This window comes from Poromitra crassiceps, assembly GCF_964638095.1.
Source record: "Poromitra crassiceps genome assembly, chromosome: 8".
Lineage (NCBI taxonomy): Eukaryota > Metazoa > Chordata > Actinopteri > Beryciformes > Melamphaidae > Poromitra > Poromitra crassiceps.
In genome coordinates this window covers 34,402,387-34,428,000 of record NC_139629.1, presented here as the reverse complement: position 1 = coordinate 34,428,000, position 25,614 = coordinate 34,402,387, and the positions used below count along the sequence as shown (strand labels likewise).

Here is a 25,614-nt window from a genome sequence, read left to right as displayed (position 1 = left end):
GCGCTCAAGGCGTAAAAGGCAAGACCAAGAGGCATCAGGTGCCATATCTGGTAAGAAACCACATGCCCCGTATTGACTGTACTGTAACTGATTGTCATGCATAGTCATGTTTTGATAGTAGTCATAGTTTTGTGCTTTCCTTAGTTTTTTAGGCTTTTATGTTATTTTTTTTTATGTTCTTTTTAATGCTCTTTTAATCTTTTATTTATTTATTTTTATTCTCCTTTAATTTTTTATTCTTTTAATTATTTTATCTTATTTTTATTTTATTTTTACTCTGTAGCACTTTGGGATTTTGTCCAAAATGAAAAGTGCATTAGAAATACAATTTATTATTATTATTATTATTCATGTTTCAGGTATACTGCAGCAGTAGAAAATCCCATGACGATATGATGATATAACAGGTGTGACTTGTCCATTTGATTTCTGTGCAATGCACAAGGTTGATTACCAACGTGTAATTCAATTTCATTTGTTTTCTTCAGTCTTCTTCATTCAGCATCAATATATGATCAGTTTGTCATATGGAGTTAATGGTGTCTGTCTGTCGCACCTTTGTAAACGGGTCAGTGTGGATAGTTTGTGGTGATAATTACAGATCCAACTGAACTAGGGCACTTAATTTGCTGGTTGTGAAAATGATAGCTGTACCACTCTTAGAAGAAGTGGTTCTATATGGAAACTTTTAAGGGTTCTATAGCTTGGTATGTATTTGGAACTCTCAAATGGTTCTATGTAGAACCATTTCAGATGGTTGAAAAGGTTGGTGATTTTCACTCCACTGGTAGAAAAGTGACGCTTCGTCCGTTTCAAGAATGCACTTTTGAATTAGCATGATTGAAAATGGCACAACTGGCACAGCTGTATGTCATACTGGCAGGCAGCGAAATCATTCTGGTCTGGGTGGGACAGGCAGAGAGCTCATTCTGGTCTGGGTGGGACACCCTGAGTGGGACCCTGAGTGGGACCCGGAGTGTCCCCTGGGTGGGACACCCTGAGTGGGACACCCTGAGTGTCCCCTGGGTGGGACACACTGAGTGGGACACCCTGAGTGGGACCCTGAGTGTCCCCTGGGTGGGACACCCTGAGTGGGACCCTGAGTGGGACACCCTGAGTGGGACACCCTGAGTGTCCCCTGGGTCTGACACCCCGAGGGAAATCTCTAGTCCTGGCTGTCATGCTGCCTGTTAGCACTTGTTTATTTCTGTAATATCTTAAATCTTTTTGAAAAGCAATGTAATGGCCACACCACAGATTTAAAATGAAGCAAGATATCCTGATGGGAATGAGGACTGGATCTGCCAAGCACTCGACGCACACAAAGCAAAGGTCAAGCGGCACAAGGTGGAGTGACTGGGAAGAGAATGAACACATGTAGGAGACATGTTCTTGATACAGAGTCATACAAAACTCAGTGCAGCAGAGTCTGGAACAGACTGATCTTTGTAACGTATCCATTTCTTTTTTGAGGTAGCACACGTGTCTTTTCATCCAGTTAATGTCCATATGATTATTGTTATATGTTGTCTTCTGTTCCTGTTGTATGTGTGGAGTGCGGTAGGTGAAATTTTTAGTCAGAGCTTAACCCGCTCAAAACCCATACTGAAAGATTCAGGCAGACTGATTTCCCCTAGCTTACAGTAGTGGCAGAAGAAACATAACATCCATTACCCAGTCTGAAACTTTATTTTCTAAAGGTCAGCATGGATAGTTTTAAATTTGGGGTGATCATACAGATTCACAGGCACTTTACTGGTTGTGAAAATTCTGGGTGTGGTAAGGATCAGCAACTAGCTTGGCTCCAGACCTTCGAAGCCACGCCCACTCCACAGTTGTGGATATGGCTCTTCTTGAAGAGGACATTAGTTTATGAATTGACGATGCAGTGTGAATATCAGGCGAGATCAGCATCTGCAACATGGTTATTTTGTATTTGGCTTGTGCCATGGAGTTGAAAAGATTGGTGATTTTCACTCCACTGCTACAAAAGTGACAATTCGTCTGTTTCAAGAATGCACGTTTGAATTAGCATGATTCAAAATGGCACAACTGGCATAGCTGTATGTCATACTAGCAGGAAGAGATTTCATGGCCTGGTTTGGGTGGGACACAGAGAAATCCCTACTCCTTGCTGTCATTCTACTTACAGTAATAGTACTTGTTTATTTCTGTGATACACTTTAAATGTCATTTTGAAAACTGAAGCAGAAGTATTTTAATATAATGGCCACACCACAGATTCAGATGAAGCAAGGTATTCTGATGGGAATGAGGAGTCTACTGGATCTGCCAAGCATTCCAGGCGTACAAAGCAAGGTCAACAGCCACAAGGTGGAGTGACTGGTAAGAGAACCCATGTAGACATGTCTGTTCTTGATACCACTAATACAGAACACAGTACTGAGTCTGGAACAGATGTCATCTCTGTGACTTGTCCATGTTTTGTGATGGATTAGTACATGTCTTTTTGTGCTTATGGTAGTTATATGTTGTCTTTTGTTACTGTTCCTGGTGTCTGTGGTACCTGTGCACCAGCTGAAATGTTAGCTTCAAACATAACAAGCTCAAAACTGATACTGAAATATTCAGGCAGAACTATATTGCTTTCCTGACCACACCACAGATCCAAATCAACTATGTGATTCTGATGGGAATGAAGATTCTACTGGGTCTGCCAAGCGCTCAAAGCATACAAAACAAGGCCAACAGACACCAGGTACCATGTCTGGTAAGAAACCACATGCACAGATATACTGTGCAGTGGTTCTCAAATGGGGTTCCGGGGACCCCCAGGGGTCTGCACCAGGGGGTCTGCGAAAGGTTTTCAGTAAAATAAAAATACAAACTTTTTTTTGTTGCAAAAGCTTCATAGTTCAACGAAAATATTGTAAGCTTTAAATCTAAAATGGTTCATGGATTACATTCTAATCTAACAAACCTATCAATTTAAAAGTCAAGCACGTTACCGTGGAAACAATTAAGCTTAGCCCAAAATCACAAATCAGAATGAGGGGGTCCCCTCCCAGTATATTTTCCATCTTGTAAGGGGTCCTTGACTGAAAAACATTTGAGAACCTCTGGTGTACAGTATATCTTTTAGTATGATTCAAAATGGCATAGCTGGTGTAGCTTTATGTCATGCTGGAAGGCAGAGAGCTCCAAGATGAAGATCTAGTGCTTCACTGTCATGCTGCCTGCAGCCCTTGCATCAGACCACATGCTGGAGGCCATGTACTGTACAGGAGGACATGTACTGTAGTTCACTATCAAGGATAGTCATATATGCAATCTGGGAGCCCAGAGTCTATCAGTCCCACAACTAATAAGACTCTGGGACAGACGGCTGATATTTTGGGGTTTCCGGTTATAGAGTGGATGTCTGCGCCAAGACTTGTTTTGACTCAAACAGGAGTATTTTGATGTAACCACAGATTCAAACGAAGGAAGATATTGTGTGAATGAGGACTCCATTGGATCTGCCAGGCATTCAAGGCAGGCAAAGCCAGGTCAAGAAGAGACACACGGTGGAGTGACTGGTAAGAGAACACATGTAGAAGACATGTTCTCAATACCATATCAAAACCCATTACTGAGTCTGGAATCGACTGTGATGTCTTTGTGATGGACAGGAGTAGCACATAAGGAAGTGTCGTTTTGTCCAGTAAAGTATAATTATTGTTATATGTTGTCTTTTGTTACTGTTCCTGTCGCCTGGGGTACCTTTGTAGAGCTATTAGCCTACCCTAAAATGTTGATTTAGAGCTTAGCCATTTTAAAACCCATAATCGAAATGTTCACTCAGCACTATACTAATCTCCTGGCCACAGATCCAAATGAACTATGTGATTCTGACGGGAATGAGGACTCCTCTGGGTCTGCCAAGCGCTCAAAGCGTACAAAACCAGAACAACAGACTGCAGGTGCCATGTCTGGTAAGAAACCACGTCATGCACAGATATACTGTGCAGTATATCTATTAGCATGATTCAAAATGGCATAGCTGGTGTAGTCCTTGGGACTCCACTGGATCTGCCAAGCGTTCAGGTGCTACCTGTAGGACCTGTTTGTTTCTGTATGATGGGAAAAGAACATCACTCACATACCTACAGTATCTACCTGAAAACAGGTCTAAAACTACTCCGTAAAACTGCAAATGTATTGTATTTGAGATATACTGCAATGCAATAATCTAAGCTTGTAAACATATCGGAGCTGTGCTTCTTGTCCATTTGTCTTTCCGAAGAATGTCTGTTACTCTGTCTGTGTGCTTCATCTTTGACATTGTTTGAAAACAATACTTGCTTGGATAACCTCTTGATTCAGAACTTCAGAACAAATCCACTCTGGGAAAGTTCAGTGTGTGCTTGAATTTCCTGGCTGTGACACAGATCCAAATGAACCAAGTGATTGTGATGGGAATGAGAACTCCACTGGTCTTGACACATTTTCACGCTGTACGAAGCAAGGCCAACAGCCACGAGATGTAGTAGTCACGGGTAAGAGACCGCAATTTCTTGGCGTTTGTCAGCAGCAGCGACAATTGCTCTGGCTTCTTGGCAAGATTTCCTTTTCTGTTTGTTTGCAGACATGTTCATTTCTTATGTATTTGTTAACTGACTTAATCTTTGTCTAACACCCCACATTCTCTTTTGATATAAAACATCCCTTGTTGTTGCCGTTTCTGCTGCCTGTGAGACCCTTACAGATGTGATTTAGAATGAAACTTCAGTTGTTGTGTGTAAAGTTCAGGCTTGAATATTTTAATTTGAAGGTGAAAGCAGAGATCTAAATGACCAAAGTGAGCATAACAAGACTGAGGACGTCGCTTCTGCCACGCATTCAAGGCGTAAAAGGCAAGGCCCGTTGATAGAAGATGTGGTGATTGGTAAGCAACCGACGATGGTGTCTTCATTGAATGAAAGGGATGTGATCCAGGTGCATCCATCATTTGAAAGGATGGAGCAAAGACTTGACATGCACATCTGCATCATCCATTGACGCTGCTCACTGAAACATATTAGAAGCTTGTCTAACACGAGTTCTGCTAGAACACCAGGCTGCTTTGAACTTCAGTTGGCTGATCTGTAGCACTACTTGGCTCCATTTTCCATCCTGTTGAGTGGCTAAATTAACCTATTCTACATGTACAGTGTTACTTCAGATGATGAGAATGAATAAGCTGTGCTAATCTCAACTGTACTTTCATAGGATCAGCTCTACTCAAGGGCTATTTACAACTAGCAAAAGCACTAATCTCACTAGTCACTACCAGTGTTGGGCAAGTTACTTTCAACATGTAATATGCTGCTACATATTACTAGTTACTTTCATTTGAAAGTAATACGTTACTTTATAATATTACTGTCTGTGTAGAGTAACTCGTTACTTATTATACTACTTTTGCATTACTTTCACAAAAACAACAGCAGCAGCAGAATGACATTGCCACCCCGGAACCATCCCGAAAAATAATTTCAACTGCCTTGAAGTGAGTGTAAACAATCCAAAATTCAAAATTGTATTATTTTCCTTTGTTATTGTCATCTATAGTGGTTATTTGCATAAAAAACACGGTTTGATTAGGAAATGATTGTATCTTTATTTAAATAGGTGCTTTGATAAAACAAAAGTAACTCAATTTGTAACTTGAGTTACTTGACAAAGTAACTGGTATAATATTACTGACATCCTATAAGTAATAAGTTGTATTACTGAGTTACTGCTAAAAGTAATGATGGTCTCGACCTAGTTTCAAGATGAAGACCAGACACGCTGCCACACGCCACACGTAATCTAGTGACATAGCGACCCCATCATCACATGTAATCCTAGCGTGACGACAAGTGCAGTAATCCCAGCGTGACGTTCGCGTGACGCACTTGCCTAGGTGACGCCGCTAATGTCGTCAGTGCAGTAATCCCAGCGTGACGTCCGCGTGACGCACTTGCCTAGGTGACGGCGTTAATGTCGTCAGTACCGAGGCTATGACGCGGCAGTATTTATAGCCACGCCGGGCACACCACCGTCCTTGTTCCCTGTCCTCTAGCCGCTGCACTAAGCTGATCTAATTCCCTCTCTGGAAGCCGCGTTTCACCCCACCCACCTCCCCAGTCCACCACCAATGTATTGACTCCTGAAGAATCCCCTACGGGATGGGGTTCTCTATTCTAGCCCGAGCAGATGCCCTCCCGCCTCAAGAAGAGAGGCATCTTGCCACGGAGTCACTACGCCAAAGAATCAGTTGCCATGCTGCCACGCCATCAGAATTAATGCCATACCGCTTCCGGCCATGAATCTCATCGCCATGCCATACTTTAATAAAGCTTGCTGATTAACCTTACCCTCTGGTCTCTCATGATTGAAATATATTACATGTAATATGTTACTTTTGTAATGAGTTACCCCCAACACTGGTCACTACTATAATAAGGCAAGGTTCTGTGGAACACAATTGCTCAACGGTTGAGCAGGGTGAGCATGTGTAGCATGCGAGCTGCACCTGCAAGGGCAAACCAACAAGGCATGGTAAGTAAATGAGTGCTGCCAGTTGAGCAGGCGAGGGATGCTAGAAAGGAGCGCGCGAAGCACGCAAGATTTATAGTCCAAATAATTATGACTTAATCACAATCCTTAATGTACAGTTATTATCAGTTAGTTTTGTCATATAATTCTGCTGTTGCATGTTAAATGCTGCTTTACGTTGGTCATTTGTATGTGGTCCACAATGGAGAAACAGGAATCTTTTTCCCCCCACCTGTTCTTTGAAAAAGCTTCTTCTTCTTTTGATGCAGTAACTTCACAGCAAAGAGCACCTTCTGTAACTTCACAGCAAAGAGCACCTTCTGTAACTTCACAGCAAAGAGCACCTTCTGTAACGTCACAGCAAAGAGCACCTTCTGTAACTTCACAGCAGCAAAGAGCACCTTCTGTAACTTCACAGCAAAGAGCACCTTCTGTAACGTCACAGCAAAGAGCACCTTCTGTAACGTCACAGCAAAGAGCACCTTCTGTAACTTCACAGCAAAGAGCACCTTCTGTAACTTCACAGCAGCAAAGAGCACCTTCTGTAACTTCACAGCAAAGAGCACCTTCTGTAACGTCACAGCAGCAAAGAGCACCTTCTGTAACTTCACAGCAAAGAGCACCTTCTGTAACTTCACAGCAAAGAGCACCTTCTGTAACTTCACAGCAAAGAGCACCTTCTGTAACGTCACAGCAAAGAGCACCTTCTGTAACGTCACAACAAAGAGCACCTTCTGTAACGTCACAGCAAAGAGCACCTTCTGTAACGTCACAGCAAAGAGCACCTTCTGTAACGTCACAGCAAAGAGCACCTTCTGTAACTTCACAGCAAAGAGCACCTTCTGTAACTTCACAGCAAGGAGCACCTTCTGTAACATCACAGCAAAGAGCACCTTCTGTAACGTCACAGCAAAGAGCACCTTCTGTAACTTCACAACAAAGTGCACCTTCGGTAACGTCACAGCAAAGAGCACCTTCTGTTGTAGTCCAGCCGAGTCGGACTCGAGTCGGAGTCCTGGACTCATTTTCAGGACTCGTGACTTGGACTCGAGCATTCATGCATTCGGACTTGGAAGTTGAAGAGGACTCTGACTTGTTAATTTATAGACAGTTTTTTTTGTTTTTGTTCCTTTTTTGGTTGATATTGATAGCTATATTAATGAATACCCGTGACATTATTCCATTTCATGCCAGGGCAGGCACGTGTGTTCCGCCTACATGTGGATTCACTTCACGCTCATGTTCAGTAACTCCGGACTCGGACTCAGATAATACGGACTCAGCAGTCAGCTCAGACTCTTCTTCGGTGACTCTTCTTTCACTGGGGACTCGAGATATAGTGACTTGACTAAAACACTGCCATCTACTGAAGATTTTTACAATATACACCCAAATGTAGCACTCTCTACTCTACTGTTTTTTTGTTTCAGTTTGTTGGCCTTGACACAAATACACATTTGACTGTACTGCCTCTAACTGTTTGTTGTTGTGTATGTCAGATCCAGGGGTTCACTTCATCAGTGGGTTGTCTGATGTCAGTGCCATCATCGGTGAGAGCGCTGAGATCACCTGTAAGCTCAGCAGTGAAGACTGTGAGGGAGCCTGGTTCAGAGACGGCAAGAAGGTTAGTCTGAAAGGACTAAACTCAGCTCAGCATGTTTATGGGTACCATGATCGCACTGTCTGTGACTAGTTAAGAACTTCCTTAAAGAAACAGCATTGCTCTGTATGCTTTTACATTATTGGGAATCCATAACCCTGCTGATGGACCCACATGTCAAAATGATGGCATTGTCCTTTAATTCCATTGTTGCCCATTTTTATGAATGACTGATCTATTTGTAAACTTTTCTCTTGCTTGCTTTATCTGCAGATATCTGCAGATGATAATTTCATGATCACCAAGGAAGGTGCCACCCATAAGCTGGTCATAATCGGCTGCAAGGAGGAACTCTCTGGGAAATACCGCTTTGAGGCAGATGGTCGTAAAACAGAGGCGGTGATCAACGTCAAAGGTTTGAAGAAGTTGTCGTGTTATAAAACGATATCGATGAACATCCCCCTGTCTTCCTCGAAATGACATAGCCTTCTTTCCTGGTCCCTTTTTTTAGACCCTCCGAGGTTTGACCCTGTTGACCTGAGTACATTCGCTGAGCCGGTGACCGTTAAAGTGGGGCAGAAGGCCATCTTCAAACTGCCTTTTGTTGGCCATGAACCCATGAAGATCCAGTGGTACAGAGAGGGAGACGAGCTCCTAGACGACAACAAGAACATCAAGATAGAGAAGTGTGTAGGCCACAGCCGCTTGTTACTGAGCAAGTGCCAGCGGAAGGACACAGGAGAGGTCAAGCTGAAGATCAAGAATGAGCACGGCATCACTGAGGCCATTTCACAACTCATTGTGCTTGGTGAGTGAATGAAAGGAAAAATAGTGTTCACAAAATTCCCGGTTCGGTTCGATACGATATGACATGACACGACACAGTGGTGTCACGGTTCGGTATTATTTCAATTTACGACAATGTTTTTAGCACTTTCGTCTTTTTCGTCTCAGTTTTGGTTACCTCCGCCAAGTAGGTTCAGTGCCGTTTGAGTGTCTGTCGGTTAATTTGTCTGTCTGTCTGTCTGTTAGCAGGATTACGGAAAAACTACTGGGCCAGTTTTCAGGGTTCCGATCCGACTCACAAAATTTGCATATCATAGTGAACTGGAATATTGACGTTGGTGGATGTCTGCACTTCTAGTTGATATCCTTGTAGAAGACTTGTGCTGTTCAGCAGTGAAAAATGTGTTAATGTGTACTGAACCTAAAGCCTTGTACTGCACCTAAACAGTTCAATACGAATAAATGTGTATCGTTACACCCCTAAAGGAAAATAATTCTGGCCCATAGAATCAAGAATCACTTTTTGTCCATTATGCTCTACAGTTAGAATAATGATTCCATGTGATGCAAAGACAAAGGAATGTCTGCGTGATTCATAGATAATGATCAACTCTGTGTCTAGCTGCTGCTGCAAAAAAATCCCTATGTTTATAGCTGTCAATAAATATGATTTATGCAGCGAGCTGAGTGGCAAAAAGTCCTCCACTCTTTAAAGATCCTCAACATCAGAGCGCAGTGTGTTCCATCTGCTCCCTCATAGCTCATCCACATTATGGTGTACAGTGAATGAGGCCATTCGTTCCTCCATTACTTGAACAGGGTGCTACATTTCACTGAGCCCATCTGTGGCGGGACACATTTACACCAGCTACTTATTATTTGACCAAAATCTCAACCCTCAAACTATTCCTAATCCTAACTGCAAGAGCTTTCCGTTTTGCTCTACTTGAAAAAGAAAGAACCCCAGCTTGTCATGATGTGACGGTTTGGAAATCTATATCAGAGGCTGACAAATAGCATCTTTGTTTTAACATCGACTGCAGCTGCCAGTGCCATGCAGTCACCATCTGAATTGTCAGATTTGACCATAATCTCTCATTGAAAATTATTATACCTGCTTTTGCGGTTTACTGTCTGCTGCTCCAGTATAAATGCAGTATAAGCACTCTCAAATAAGCAAGCGAGGAAAGTTTCTCAGACTTTTTGTGATCTTTCAGACAAACCCACCTCACCCCTGGGTCCTGCGGAGGTCATCGAGAGCTCAGCTACGTGTATTGAATTCAAGTGGAGGCCTCCGAAGGACGATGGCGGCTGCCCAGTGAGCAACTACATCTTGGAGCGACAGCAGGTGGGCCGAAATACCTGGAAGAAAATAGGGGAGATCCCAGGTGTGCCCAGCTACCGCGACACGGGCGTGGAGCACGGCCGGAGGTACTGCTACCGCATCTGGGCGATGACCGCGGAGGGGATCAGTGACATGATGGAGACCGATGACATGCAGGCTGGCACACTGGGTGAGACTAACTCAAGTCTGTTGTTGTTCTCCAGGATTTGGATCGAATGCACTCGAGATTCTGTTTCAACTCGACAACATAAACATTTTAAATTGGCCCTAGCTTACTTCCTGTTGCAGTGACTGTTAATACAATAACTGACAGTAGAGTCCAAACCAAGGACAAATCAATTAATCAATTAATTTGTTAATCAATTAATTAATTAATGACATCCTGGAGAAGAGCTTAGTTGAATTCTTGAATAGAGGCATTGGTAAAATTGTTATTCCAAAATATTCTATTGCTAGTGGGCTAGAAGGAGTCTCAATCCATACATGCAAGAATAGTTAAATCTGCAGTAACTGACTCGAAACCGTCCCAAAAGTACTGTCTATTTTCTCCCTACATGCTGCAGCTTTCGCTGGCCCTCCAGCACCTCCTAAAGTGCTTAGTGCCTCTGACGACTGCATCAACCTCTCCTGGACTCCGCCGGCGAACACGGGAGGCTCCCGCATCTTAGGCTACATGGTGGAGAAACGCAAGAAGGGGAGCAATCTGTGGAGCGTTGTCGATGACATGGGTGAACTGATAAAAGGTCTGAATTGATTTACCGTCGTCCAAACTGTCTCCATTGACAAACGTCAATTGTAGAACACTGATGGTTTTTGTTTGTTTGTTTGTTTGTTTTACTTGCAGAGAAGAAATGTGCAGTGAAAGACATTGTGGCAGGTTTGGAATATGAATTCAGAGTTGCTGCCATCAACGTCTCAGGAGCCGGTGAATTCAGCGACCCCTCCGAGTTTGTTTTTGCAAGGGATCCCAAGAGTAAGTGATGCACCCGTTTTCCATTTAATACAGTAAACCATAACTCGTAGATTATAATCATACAGAATAATATGAACAAATATTACATTATAGATTTGGTAAGAATATTGACAACACGCAGAAAGTATTTTAAAATTCTGATGTTAGATTTTGAGTACTAATTTAGTACTAAGTTCTAATAAAGAACCAAAACCAGCTGCAGTCACTATATAAACCTAACTATTTGACATTATACGATATCATCTTTTAATTGTATGACATGCTTCTTGTCTTCTCTAGAGCCTCCTGGTAAAGTTGTAGACCTGAAGGTGATGGAAACGTCTTACACCCACTTGACGCTGGCATGGACCAAGCCTGAGGAGAAACCTGGAGTCCAGGATGAGGCCAAAGGATATTTAGTGGAGATCCGGCATGCTGAGTGCACCGAATGGACCTGCTGTCATCCCAGCCCCATCATCATGACGTCCTTCAGTGTGAGAGGCCTCCAGTCCATGTCCATGTACTGGGTGAGGGTGACCGCTACCAATGAGGGAGGAGACAGCGCTCCCCAAGAGCTGGCCAACTATGTCCTTGCAATGCCTTCACCTGGTACGTAACTCTCTTATTGGAGATTCAGAGGAGCAATATGTATTGTGTATAATGCTTTTCTTTCTAGCATCTAAGCATTTAGCGCTTTGAAGAGGGGCATTGTTTTTTTATAAGCTAAAATCAATCAAAATCCACTTTTCATGTACATTTTTAATTGAATTAGAATGGAATTTATGAATTTGAGTTTACTCAAATGTTGCACTCACTGTACAGTAAGGCACTCATGGTAACAGTGTCTCCATAAAGGTAAATAATGGTATTTTTGTCATGATTTGTTATTCTCTTTCAGTGAGGCCAAGATTCACAAACCGCAAGATGAATAGTTTCATGGTGGTGCGAGCAGGCAACTCAGTCAGGATCACAGTCAACTTTGAGGTGGGATTTAATTTCGGCAATTCATATTTTAGCTGCATTATTGGCAACTAACTAATTCAAACTCTTGGTCTACCACAGGGGGAACCAAACAAAAGCTAAATTTGACTTCAAGGTCTAGTTTCTGTTCTGAATTGTGTGTATAATAATAATAACAATCACAATCATCATAATAATCTGATTGGTCATCATAAAGGAATATTTGTACTTGCCCGTCAGAGTGCAGAAGAACAGCATCCTGGACATGGTGTGGATTTCCTGTCTTTGCTCGGGGACAATTTAGCAGAAGGACACATGTAGCTGTCAGCCTACAAGAAATTCAGGGGGGATGTACAGTATTTAGGCTCACAACAGGGTTCACAAGGGCAACCAGGTGCATTGGGTGTTGACATGTTCAAGATACTTCTGATGCTCTGAGCATGTTCCTCACAGGCCTCCCCACAGCCAGTGATCATGTGGCTGAAGGACAACACACCTGTGACAAAGCGGGCTACAGTGAGCAACTCTGACGAGTCGTCCCAGGTGCTGATCCCCTCCTCTGAGCGCTCCGACTCCGGGATCTACTCCATTCTGGTGAAAAATATGGCGGGACAGGAGACATACAGTATAGAAGTCAGGGTCACAGGTAATATATAAGATATATAACAATATAATAAATAAATAAATAAATGAATATAAATACATATAATTTTATAACATAAAACTGATTTCTTTACTATTTCATTTCTTAAATAATTTGGTGTCGCAGCATATTTAGCGGTAAAACTAAATTAATGTTACAGATGACCCAAAGCCTCCTGGATCGATAGAGCTGGATGAAAATGTGCCCGGCACTGTGACGGTCATCTGGGCGCCTTCTCCCGATGAGAAGCGCGACGACCGCCTCCACTACACCGTTTCCAAACGGGACTCTAGCAAACACACCTGGAGCACGGTGGCCGACAGGCTCTTCAACAACAAGTTCACGGCCTGCAACATCATGCAGGGGAGGGAGTACCGCTTCCGCGTCTACGCCAAAAACGACATGGGCATATCTGCACCCTCTGAGTCACCGACCTGGGGAAGGGAGAAGAAGAAAGGTGCGTTACTTCCTGTGTCGTGTAAACTTTGTTTTGTGCAGCCTCACAGCAGAAGCATGGTCTTGAACAACTCCAAAGGCTGACTGGGCGCATTCCATTTGAATTGGGAAACAGGAATATCCACCCAGTTGAGTGATGTCACACTCGAGTTGACCCCGTTTCAGAGAACAGGGTTAGCTCTAGCCAGCCTAGCCCTTTGATAGCAATAACAGTTCATAACAACACATTATGCGGTATGTTGTTCATACTAACCCTGTAGCAGCATGTCCACAGATAGAAGTTAGACAGCACTGAGACATAAATAACAGACGCTAATAACAGTATTTAGTACAACTTTCACCATGTTGACGCGCGGAGCTGCCATCTTGGATGTTGAGGTCGGGGATGGGGAGGCTCCCCCGAGATCGGGGTTAGGAAATCGGAGGGCAGGTGACATCACAGGGAGGCGTTCCCGACCGTCTTTGACCTGGGAAATTCCTAGTTCCCAATACGAATGGAATGCGCAACTAATCCTAGTGCTTCTCTTCTCTTCTCTCAGAAAAGTTTGTGGTGAGCTCAGCAGCCAAAAAGAACTGTGATCTGCAATGTGCTCCAACCTTCATTGTGCCCTTAAAGCAACACACTGCACCCAAAGGCTACGAGTGCTACATGAGCTGTGCGGTGAAGGGAAACCCCAAACCTCGCATCACGTGGTATCGCAACAACATCAGCATCAACACTAATACCAACTACTACATCTCCAACACCTGCGGAGTTTGCTCCATGTTAATCCTCCACGTCGGTCCCAGAGACATGGGGGAGTACAGCATCAGTGCAGAGAACACACTGGGGAGAGACGAATGCTCCACCATACTCAATGTCAGAGGTGAGAGGGAGCCTTTCATTCAAAGGCTATACATAGGAAACAGCATTGAAGTGAGTACACGATACTAAATGCTAAATCTGTTTGTCTCCCTCCTATACAGAGTGAAGAAACTGCTGCAACCACAATACCAATAGCATATAAAGTTAGGGTTAGCATGATCTAATACATGATGTTTGATTTGCAATGTCCAATGCATGGTTGTGCTGCTTGGAAGTCATGCACTGATTGCACTAATACAAAAAGAAGGGATATACACTAGGCATATTTATTGAACTTGTATTGAAATGAAAATGAGTTTTGTTTCTGTGAATAAACTACAAATAAAATATTTGCATTCCTGGTTTGAAAAATATTTCACTGTGGAGTGTTTTAGTCCAAGAAATGAGTCCAACAACAAAACATGCAGAAAATGGAGATTGGTGGGGAGGGAGAGAACAGTCAGCCCTTTGATGTCATGGTGGTAGCCCTTGTCATATACGGTAGTATTAATACACTGACGCTAGTCTAGTGCGCGTGCGCTGTACATTGTTATTACGGTAATCTGCCTCTACCACAGGACGTGACGTTTCCCTGTACACATCCTGTATGTTGTTACTGCTGCAAGTCCTGAAATAAACAAGCTGGAAGCTAAGCTAAAGAGAAGCATCTTTTGCATACTTTACAGCCCTCAGGCTGGAAAAGCACCCTCTTACCTTCTGGTATGAACAACTTGTGGAATTCCGTGTCGGGCGTTAAACTCACCTTATTCTGCATTCTGAATGTTTCATTAGATGAAAGAAACGTTGGAATTTAGTGGCTTCAAAACAAAAGGTTAGTGGTTAGTCTTTTAAAACAAAGTTTGACGTCGAAAAGCAGCTAGTTGTCTGGAAACGGACAGGACTGGCCTTTTGGCAGCACTGACCTTTGTTTAATGTTTCTTCTTCTACGGTCAGGCTGTGGCGTGTCCCGTAGAAGAAGAAACAAGGTCCCAGACAACTAGCCGCTTTCCACCAACCTTTTGTGTTTTAAAACAATAACCGCCAACTTCTCGAAGCAACTAGGACTCAAATATGCCAAGTTTATTTAATCTGATCCGACCAAAACCTTCAGAATGCAGAAATGAGGTGAGTTTAATGCTCGACACGGGATTCCACACACAAGAGGGCGCGCGCGCGCTTGGAGCATCCATCAGATCAGTGGAAAAAGAGAAATATGTACAGGTCAACCTGTGGCGGTACATCAAACAAAAGCAGGTACAAAACAGTAAAATCAACTTACCCCTATCTAGCGGAAAAGTTGAGCGGAGCCATAAGCCCACAGAAACACATATTGTCATCAAGTAATATGAAACTAACATTGCAAGCAAGCTGGATTATCTCGAAAACAAACAATAGCGCCACCATCTGGCAATGTCAGGTTAATATGAAACATCCTGAAATAAAGTGTGTGTGTGTGTGTGTGTGTGTGTAGTGTGTGTGTGTGTGTGTGTGTGTGTGTGTGTGTGTGTGTGTGTGTGTGTGTGTGTGTGTGTGTGTGTGTGTGTGTGTGTGTGTGTGTGTGTGTGTGTGTGTGTGTGTGTGTGTGTGTGTGTGTGTGTGTGTGTGTGTGTGTGTGTGTGTGTGTGTGTGTGTGATTTTCCTACAGCCGTGCACCCACCGATGTAAGAATAGAACAACGTGTAGCTAGCTGTCAGACTGTCACGTCCACCACTGCACGTCGTGTAGTCTTTCCATTAGATGACAGCAGCGCACATGGTGTGAGAGTCTCAGCCACTCCCGGCGGAGGATAGAGGAGGATCGGCCCCTCACTCTCGTCACTCTTCCTGGACACACTACACTCCCTACCCGTGCACGCCTCCCTCCCCGTCTCCCACCCACCCAGCAGCAGCAGCAGCAGCAGCCCAACCCCCCGAGCCCAGCCAACACAACTCGCAGCTTTTCGCGACTTTCTTTTATTGTGCGCGGATTGACGGGCAGATCCTCCCCGTGCTGCTGCGTCAATTAACGAAAGAAATCAGCGCCTGCGGCGGCTCGGTCGAAGCTTCCCGACACACCTCCTCCTCTGAAGTCCGAATTAGCACCTCTGCCCGGGCGAGAACATCGTGTCCTTTGTGGCAAAAATGACAGCCAAGCATCGCAAAGGGAAAGGCAACCACAAACATGAAGACAACTTTTTCAAACAAGACGCGCTGGAGTCAGAAGTGCGCGGAGGAGGCAATAGTTACGCTCTCCTCTTTATTCTCTTTCTGATGATTGTGATCGGCGGTGCCACGGGCGCATGGTTCAGCTTCCAGCAGCACCAAACTATAACCTACTTAGCAGACAGTCTCATGGGCATGCAGATGAAGGTTGTCAAGGTACAGTCCGCACAGGAGGAGCTTCGACAGGCCAACAGCAAGGTAAGGAATCATTCATAATTCAACCAATAAATGTGAAAATAGGATTTAAGTTTGCAGCCTGAAGGCATAAACTTCCTCTTGATGTGCTGCTATAGGCCTATCCTATAGCCTAAGTAGTCATTTTGAATTATAGGCTAGCATAAATCATATTTTCATCAGCTCATAATTATGCCTAAACACTTTAGTGAAATAAAAAATAGCCTCACCACACCACATGCCAACAGGGCATGCTGCTAGTTGCAAGCCAGTAGGAAGGAAAGTTGAGACCTGTAGGCCCCTATCAGGTTTCAAAATGCCAAGACCCTCAGTGGAGTGAGTACAAAACGCTGCTATTTCTAACATCTAGACAGCTGCTCACGTTTGTAATGAGGATTATTCTAATCTTGACCTACAATTGCAGCAGCTCTGACTTTGCCGTGCACAGTAGTTCGGCTTGCAGACATTCATCAAATATTAAAGTTGTCTGTTGTGTCTGTAGGCCTGTTCGTTCGGCACCACCAGACCAGTCAACACACGTTACTGCCTGTGTCTGTAGGCCTGTTCGTTCGGCACCACCAGACCAGTCAACACACGTTACTGCCAGAGCCAGTTGGCAAAATAATAATGCCCAAGTCAGTAGTGCGTCAGGGCTAAATTTAGTCTAACTTTGATATTGAACACCAGTTGAGAAGCTGTTTGTAGTATTATGAAAGGATAACACGAACTGATGTTTGTCTATTTCATGTAGATTTCAATAATGATAGATACAGTGCATTTGTCTTAAAAAACGTTGTAGGCAGGCTTGATATTTACGATCTTCAAAGACTTGATGAAATAAGCAATATCCCAAGTGTTACTGTTGACACAAAACTGTAAGCTGACCTTGTGCATGTGACACTAAACTGCTTTACACTGGAGTGAAGATATTTGTGACTCAGTCAGTCACATTTTCTACCTGTGTCAAGTTAATATTCCAACCATTTTAAAGGTTTTTTCTTTTAGGCCTGCACAATATTCTCTGCTAGGAGCAGTGAGTTTGTTAGAAACCATAGTAATTAACCTTGAAATTGACACTTATTGACAGTAGGCCAGATATGACCTCTTCAGGAGGGAGCTTCATCTATAGGTCACTGCACACAACAGTGTTGCCACTGCTAACAAATATGATCGCAATGTCAAGCATCTGCTTATTGAGAGACTGACCTGACCACCAGCTTCCCTCAACATGCCTCCTCTTGTGTTTGACTCCAGCATGCTTCAGAGGGGCTGGAGCTTCGCCTCGACGTGCTGGAGGAGTCTTACGCTCTGGCCCAGAAGCAGGTGGGCATGGCGCTGGCCACGGCGGAGCAGCTGAAGACGTCCGACCTCCCCGCCCAGGTGCTGTCCCTCCACACCGAGATGAAAGCGCGCCTGTCGGAGATGCAGCAGGCCACCGTGTCTCTGGAGCAGCTGGGCCGGCTGCAGGGCATGCTGAGGGGTCAGGGGGAGGAGTTCGAGGACGTCCGGCTGCAGGTGGACGGCCTGGCCGCGCTGAGCGCCGAACTCTCCCAGAGGGTGGAGGTCTTAACGGGGAGCCTGGGAGAAGCAGAGTCCAAGCTGGAGGAGAGAGTCGGGCACGTCGTCACGCTGGGCGCCGTCCTGGACGGACAGGCGTCCGAGGTGCTCGGACTGAAGGAGCAGCTGGCTGGCTACCGGGGTCAGCTGGAGGCCAATACACTGGAGATGGCTACTGTCAGGTATTTTTTTCATATTTTCTTCCATTCTCTCCCCCCAGGAGGAGGCACTAGTGCAGTGACCAGGACTCATACCCCACCGGCTTCCCACCCGCAGACACAGTCAATTGTGTCTGTAGGAACATCTGACCAAGCCGGATGTAGCGCTCCCGGGACTTGAACCCGGGTCTCCGCTTTTACCTAAACTCTACCCAGACACCACTGTCAGGTACATTTGACTCATTAGGGAGAAACTAGCAGCAGCTTTTGGTGCTGTGGAAAAAATAGCTGGCCTCCTCTGACCCATAACTTTGTGTTGACTTTGTCAGAGCCCCAGTGTCTGCCACTGTCTCACTGTCTGTGCCCTGGTCTGACTCTCTGTGCCCTGGTCTGACTCTCCGTGCCCTGGTCTGACTCTCTTGTCTTACTCTAGGTTAGTGTCGGTAGGCCCCATATCCATGGTGTACGATTGCCCTCATCTATATAAACATTTCCATGGTAGAGTGACAATATCTGCAGCTGAATGGTTTTCCATCAAATTCCTTTTGAAGCTCATCAAACCTCTTTGAAGCACATCTTATGAAAATACATAGACGGTTAAACATAATGGGAATGTGGTTCACAGGCTGTTTTTGCTAATATGTCCGACTCAAAGAAAGCAAAGTTATGAAGTCCTCAGGGCGCGCCGCTCACCAATATTTCAGCAGTAACAATTCAGATTCCATAGGGCTGCAAAATTGATAAGTTTCCAAAATTAATAATTGAGGCTGTATTGGTGTAACAACAATATTTGAAACATTTATCTCACTTCAAATGCCTTCTCTAGTTGAATAAGATGCATTGCAGTGTGCATTGAAATAATTTTGTTCCTCAAATCAGGATTAATAATCGTGATCACAATATCTTAGCAAAAATAATTGCACAGTCAGGTTTTCACATGCAAATGGTCACTGTGTGCCTGTCTTTCAGAGAGTTGCTGGAGAAGGAGGTGTCCCAGCGGGTGCAGCAGGCCGGTGTGGAGGAGCAGCTCAGTACGGTACGTCAGAGTCTGCAGGATCAGAGCACAGCAGCCCATAGTCTGACCTCTGACCTCAGGGCACAGCTGGAGAACATACAGGAGCAGGTTGCCCAGGTAACCACTCCTGGAAACTAACACACGAGCCAATCAAATGTCACTTTGTTGAATACTATTTCACTTAAGGCCAGCAAACTAAAAGACTGTTTACATGTAATAATAAATGCCCAGTACAAAATAATTTGCCTCACAGGCAGTTGTGTGTGGATTGTGGACATTGGCATTCCTTTAAACACAAAACTGTCAGCAATACAAAGCACGGAGGAGCACACATGATCTCCCTCCCTTACTATTTTTGTTCACTGTGTGTCTATAGGGAACCACGATGAGATCTTCATCTCATTAATTTGAAGAGGGCAATTACCTGACATGAATTCTCTGATGATTCATAGATCTGTTACATAAAAAGATATATCGCTGCTGTGTAGGTCCTTGTTCTGTATATCAGGCTTCTCGCGCCCTATTTTAGTGAGACCTCTGGATGTCCGTGTTGCAGACCCAAATGATTTGCTGCCCTGACTTAGTCTAGTGATCTAATCTACTTTCCTGCTTTGCTGCTCTTAGCTGGGGGGTGAGGAGGCCCAGCCTGTGGAGGAGCTAGCTCTTACAGCTCAAGATGAGGCAGCTCCAGCGACTGAAGAAGAAGAAGAAGCAGCAGCAGCTCCTGCAGACGCAGAACCGGAGGTGTAGTGACACATTTATTGGAAGGAAATAGACACAGGAGACAGAGCTGTCTTTTATTTTGCACGTTTAATAATTGCTTGTCACTCCAACAAGTCTGTGGACCAAAAGGCACCGATCAGGGGTTTCTCTGGTCAATTTAAAGGCAAGCTCGGGGGTGTGAAAGTATGACATCAGTGCTGACCTGTGCCAGTCGCTTTTATGGGCATTTTCCAGGGAAAATTGGGGTTATCAGGGGGTGGCTGTCTAGGTGACAAAATGTTACTGTAGGTAGAAGTTGTCTTTAGCTGGAAAGATTGTATGATTATAGTGATAAGGGCTTTCCGTGCGCTAGCAAGATGTAACAAAAATAGCTTTGATTTATGCATCTCCTGTCCAGCAGAAGAGAAGCAATTAAAAGGTGTCTGATTTATATATGCTGTGACGGTGACCGTCGTATTTGCACGGGAAGGGGCAGAAGTGGAAATGCCAAATATGGAGTGGCAGCTGAAATCAAATGGAAAAAGTACTCATAATATCATCGTTGCTTCCACAGGAGGCTCCTGCTGTAGAGGAGGAGGAGGCGCAGCCAGAGGAGCAAGGAGAAGGGGAGGAGTCACAGCCAGAGGAGCAAGGAGAAGGGGAGGAGTCACAGCCAGAGGAGCAAGGAGAAGAGGAGGAGCCACAGCCAGAGGAGCAAGGAGAAGAGGAGGAGGCAGTGTTACAGGATGAAGCTCCCGTGGAGCATGGAGACTCTGTGATAGAAGAAACCGCTGCTTCAGAGGAGCCGATGGAGGAGCAGACAGAGCGAGATGCCGCGGCAAACGAGGCAGTGGACGAGACGCAGGCAGAAGAGGAGGAGATAGCTGAAGGTGATATGGCACAGGAGTCGCCGCAAGTAGAAGAAGAAGAAGAAGACTCGTCTGAAGGAGAGGAGCCACTGGAGGAGTCTCCACGAGAAGAGGTAGCGACATCCGAGGGAGAGCAGGCATTGGAGGACTCGCCGGTAAAAGGGGAAGATGCATCTGAGGGAGAGGAGGCTTTGGAGGACTCGCCGGTAGAAGAGGAAGATGCCTCTGAGCGAGAGGAGGCTTTGGAGGAGAACCATGAAGTAGAGGAGGAGGCATCTGATGGGGAAGAGGAAAAAGAGGACATAGCAGTTGAAGAGGAGAGTTATGAAGAAGAGGAGGCTGCAGAGGAGGAAGAGCCATCAGAAGACGATGCCCTACCAGAGGAGGACAAATGTAAGTGAGAAGCGTATTGGGGAAAATGCTAGTTTTCTGTAGTCAATAGATTCATCGCCATCACTGTATTGGATAAAATGTTGACTATATCGATGTATTAATATGCTCAGAAATGTCACATCCCTCCTAATATGTTCTGTTTTGTTATATTTCCCCAGAGAACACGTGTGCAGTCTTCAGCAGCTGACCTATCCACAGAGGAGAAGGGACACTTCCTCAGTCTACAGTCACAGTCTACAACTTGACAAATAGGAAGGGGGGGGGGGGTTGTTATCGATTGCTGATGTTTAAGTGCAGTCTGCATACAGTCATGCGATTTCTCTCCGGAAAAACAACACGAGTTCAGTCACTCTGCTGGAGTCGCAGCTGAAACCTGTACCTCAATAATGTGAAAGTGTCAAGTTAGCCAATGAGTAACTTCAGGGTTTACCTGCCAATACCAACCTCAAGAGCCTTAACCTGTTCCAATAAGATGACCGTCTTTCTACAGAGTATTTTCCACGCTTTGGAAAGCCAAACTATTTATGCAAACTCAGATGAACTTTTGTTTTTAGTTGGGTTAGTCTTGACTAAACTGGTAAACTAGACTAGAGGCCAATGAGAAGACAAGTACTTATTGACACACTTGAAGCCATAAGTAATGCCTGTCTTGCTGACATGAAAATGTGTTTATTTTTTGTCACTGTCTCAAAACGTGTCTGGAGACATTTGTTGTTTCGGGTGGGGGGAAAGGATGCAGAAGGTAATGTATTGTATCCCACTTGTTTACACGGGCAAAACAGCCAATCAAAGCACGAGTATAGGAAGGGGGGCATCTGTGAAAAATCAACAAAAACTATTCACTCACTTTTCTGAAGCATAGGGTGTAACTGTAGTTGATCATTTCTTTTCTTTTTTACCTTTTGACTTATGTCTGTATTTGGTGTTAAATACATCTTGAAATACCCAGAGGTGTGATTTATATAGTTTGGCTCATTGTATTGTTTGCACTTTTTTAATTGATTACAATTCCAGCCAGCCAGAACACACCTTGAAGTATTTTAAGATACATTTCTGCCAAGATGATCCGCTGTTCACTTTTACAAAATGCACTGTTACTATTGCCAAGGTGTTGGTAACCCTCACTACTCCTCTCGTATCACCATGTTTTTAAAATAAACCCTGGTTCTTCCGTTTTTGTATACTCACATCTTCCGTTCTGATCGTTTTTCTGTGTTGGTTTTAAAATGGCTTTGTGGTCGTTTTGAACGTGGTGGTTTGCCAAGTAAATGCATACAGCTCGGCAATCGGAGGCTCTCTGGGTAGGTACACAGGAGCTCCTACACTTTTCTGTGTCCTTATTGCTAACCTACTTTGTTTATTTAGTCATATTATTATAGTCATAGTCCCATTAGCTGACACCTTAGCGACCGCAACTCCCCCCTGGGGTCCACACTCATAAGGATATAATCTCCCCACACAGTATAAAAAGTAGCCGTTACTACTGTATATATATACGGTATATATCTCTCAATTAAATGGCTTTGTTTTCATATAGTGGATATAAGAGTCATATATATATATAGTCATATATAGATCCTTTAAAAAAAATGAATATCATGGAAATACCATGGATGAGCTTCAGTGGATTGTCAAGCAAAGACTATTCAAAAATTTGGCGGAGATTCAGAGGGAGTGGACTGAGGCTGGAGTCAGTCATAACTGAGAAATAACTGCTGATTTTCTTCACACTATTCTAATTTCTTGAAATACTTTTTGGGGGGGTTTCTGGAGCTGTAGGCCAAAATTATGAAAAATGAAACAAAGGCTAGAAATATTTCACTTTGTGTGTAAGGAATCTATAATCTATGAAAGTTTCACTTTTTGAAAGGAATTATGGAAAAAAACAAACTTTTCCATGATATTCAAATTTTTGGGAAAGGACCTGTAGTCGTCTTTAGCCCTATGTTGCCATGCTGCAATGTGATGCCTGAAATGTGCTGCACACAGTGTGTGGATGTAAATATTGAACGGTCAGTTTCGGCGTGTGTATCTGTTTCTACATGTAGGATGATTATAACATTTGTGTGGATGTATTCTTTGATTAACAATCAACGTCACTAATGGCACTACTTAGTTTGTAGGGGAATAAGCAGGTAAAGACACTGAATGAATAATTGTGCTTTCTAAAGATCTGGGGGGGGGGGGTCACTGCTTTCTTCCCAGTTCCGTGGCAAGCCTTCCAGGAATACAATCACTCGGGTTGCAATCTGGGAACCCATCGTTTAAACAAAAAAATACATATATATTGCAAGTCGAAAGTCTGTGTGGAGAGATTACTCGGGTTGTAGATCATATTATTTGGCTATGGTTATGTTCATTTATGGCTTTGGAGGAGGCAAATTACACTATGTGATCATAATATTGATTATTTTATATTACTTCTGATGCTTCCAAATAAACCATTGGTTCCTATTAGCTTTTAGCGGTAATGTGTTTGCTGCCCAAATGCTCCACTGAATGGAAGTGTGTAGAATTGCTTGCATCAGATGCTGGACAGAATGTCTGTGCATCAGCCAGATAGGAAGTCTCCCCCCCCCCCCCCCCCTCTCTCTCTCCCCCCCCTCTCTCTCTCTCTCCCCCCCCTCCCTCTCCTCTTACAGTCATGTTATCCATCCAGCCTCTCCCACTCATCACTGCTGCAGTCTCTCAGCGCCTCAGTCTTTGACCTTCCATAGGGACCATGCAACCGTTCCTTCCCAGGTAGGTGACAGAGCTTGAATCTTATCTGTGTATCTGCATTCATGTATTTTCAGGCAGCAAAGTTCTAGGACTTGATGTTTGCCATCTTAATGCAGGGCAGCTACGCTCGTGTCCAGGTGCTGTGGGCCTTTTGAAATTTGAAAGTGAGCTTGGAAGTTGTCATTTTGGGGTTTGAAGATGAGTTCCTTTGCTGGATAAGGCTTTCCTAATATGTCATGGTGATATTCATTGTTTCTTGTGAAGATGATCATTTCATATGCAGGGTAGTAGCAGATTTTGTTATTGAAATGTGAATAGATCATGTTTAAATGTGGAGGTACTGTTAGGGCCTAACTACCTCATTGTAATTGCTGCATTTCTCCTTTATGGATCTGCTGGTATGGTTCTGCAGATTGGATGGCTGTTGCCTTGGTGGATTACTTTGCTTTAGTAATTCTGGTATCAATCTTTGAAACTATGCACACGCGTCCAGGCCCGGTTTTACAGGGGTGCAAAAGCATGCATTGCACCCTTATTTTAATTGTCTGCATGCTCAGTTGAAAAGAGTGGTAAAATATATATATATATATATATATATTTTTAAATAAATGCTGCAGCTGCACACTTACTGTTTAAACTTGAATTATAATTGTTGTTTTTCTTTGTTCTTTGATGTTAATTTATGGCTTTTTGGCACCCATATGTAACCTTTTAAGGTTGAGATAATTGTATTATCATTATATGGTAAAAAATATTTCAGTAAAACACTTGAAATATTCTTGCTTGGCTGGTATCATTCTACTTGAAATGATGATAAAATGCATTATTTTTAGTAAAATAACATGTCAAATTTTTCGGGCGGCCGGCCGAACCCGGGTCGGCCCGTGCACGTGCACCCCTTCCTATCTAGGATGCATCCCTAGTCATCTTGTTCTGGAACCGGCCCTGCGCGCGTCATAGAGAGCATATCATACGCTTTTTAAATGATACAGTATTGTGTGTTGCTGCCTTTCTGTCAGCATCCAGGGTGGCTTCATAAGCGAGGGATCGATACACTCACAGTAAAAGTGTGGCAGGGGAGGGGAGGGGAGGGGAGGGGAGGGGAGGGGAGGGGAGGGGAGGGGAGAGGAGGGGAGGGGAGGGGAGGGGAGGGGAGGGGAGAGCAGAGCAGGGGATAGAGGGGAGGGGAGGGGAGCGGAGCTCTGGGTAAAACATGAGCTCTGTCCACTGCATGCTGACTCAGCCCTCTCTCTCTCTGTGTGTCTGGGGAGCCATTGGCGCAAATCATGCTCGGGTCTTAAAGGCTATTGATTTCCTCCTGTACACACCCTTGGACAGCAGGGGAGAGGACACATGGCTTTCAAAGCAGTCTCACGCAATTCTGCACCGTTCAACCGAAATTGAAATGGCCTCCTTTAAATGTAACCCCATCGGTCACAAATGGTGACCAGAAAAACTTGTTTCAGGCTCTAAAATGCGACTGAATCATGTCAATGCATTTCCAGCAAATATCGCAAAAATAATAAAGGGTCTCAATTATGTGCAGTGTCACATGTTTAGTGTCAATTGTCACGTGAGCCGTTTACTTCCTGGCTGGACCACAAGAAGAGCGTGGTTGCATCAAAGTTCCCAAACAAAAGGTTAATTAAAGTATGTGAACGTAAAGATAGGACAAATATTTTTTGCCAGACATCACCCCCAAGGTGTCTACTA

The 25,614-nt window shown here is 44.1% G+C and overlaps 2 protein-coding genes across 3 annotated transcripts in view; both read left to right on the top strand.

Annotated features, from left to right (window-relative positions):
* Positions 1-14,268, top strand: part of LOC310780673 (immunoglobulin-like and fibronectin type III domain-containing protein 1) — a gene marked incomplete at its 5' end in the record, with an annotated part of 30,298 nt that extends 16,030 nt beyond the window's left edge. Inside the window, 13 exons of the mRNA XM_083641190.1 lie at positions 4,775-4,888; positions 8,025-8,149; positions 8,399-8,540; positions 8,637-8,933; positions 10,129-10,425; positions 10,820-10,999; positions 11,101-11,229; positions 11,509-11,817; positions 12,107-12,192; positions 12,622-12,814; positions 12,972-13,268; positions 13,807-14,133; positions 14,234-14,268. Coding sequence (XP_083497316.1) covers positions 4,775-4,888; positions 8,025-8,149; positions 8,399-8,540; positions 8,637-8,933; positions 10,129-10,425; positions 10,820-10,999; positions 11,101-11,229; positions 11,509-11,817; positions 12,107-12,192; positions 12,622-12,814; positions 12,972-13,268; positions 13,807-14,133; positions 14,234-14,238 — 2,501 coding nt within the window. The 3' untranslated portion in view covers positions 14,239-14,268. The remainder of the gene's footprint in view (positions 1-4,774; positions 4,889-8,024; positions 8,150-8,398; positions 8,541-8,636; positions 8,934-10,128; positions 10,426-10,819; positions 11,000-11,100; positions 11,230-11,508; positions 11,818-12,106; positions 12,193-12,621; positions 12,815-12,971; positions 13,269-13,806; positions 14,134-14,233) is intronic.
* Positions 14,269-15,993: 1,725 nt separating this feature from the next.
* Positions 15,994-22,347, top strand: LOC310780866 (uncharacterized protein). 2 transcript variants are annotated; one of them, XM_083641374.1, is made up of 6 exons: positions 15,994-16,510; positions 17,741-18,225; positions 19,171-19,237; positions 19,841-19,960; positions 20,493-21,180; positions 21,339-22,347. In XM_083641374.1, coding segments are annotated over exons 1-6 (1,641 nt in total). In that variant the 5' UTR covers positions 15,994-16,231; the 3' UTR covers positions 21,341-22,347. The 2 variants fall into 2 exon arrangements, with proteins under 2 accessions (XP_083497500.1, XP_083497499.1); XM_083641373.1 differs by having other exon boundaries at positions 19,171-19,333.
* Positions 22,348-25,614: the final 3,267 nt, after the last annotated feature.

Coding starts and splice junctions, on each gene's coding strand:
- LOC310780866 (XM_083641373.1), top strand. CDS start 16,232: ATGACAGCCAAGCATCGCAAAGGGAAAGGCAACCACAAACATGAAGAC. Junction 16,511..17,740: donor TTCGACAGGCCAACAGCAAG/GTAAGGAATCAT, acceptor GTTTGACTCCAG/CATGCTTCAGAGGGGCTGGA. Junction 18,226..19,170: donor CTGGAGATGGCTACTGTCAG/GTATTTTTTTCA, acceptor CCTGTCTTTCAG/AGAGTTGCTGGAGAAGGAGG.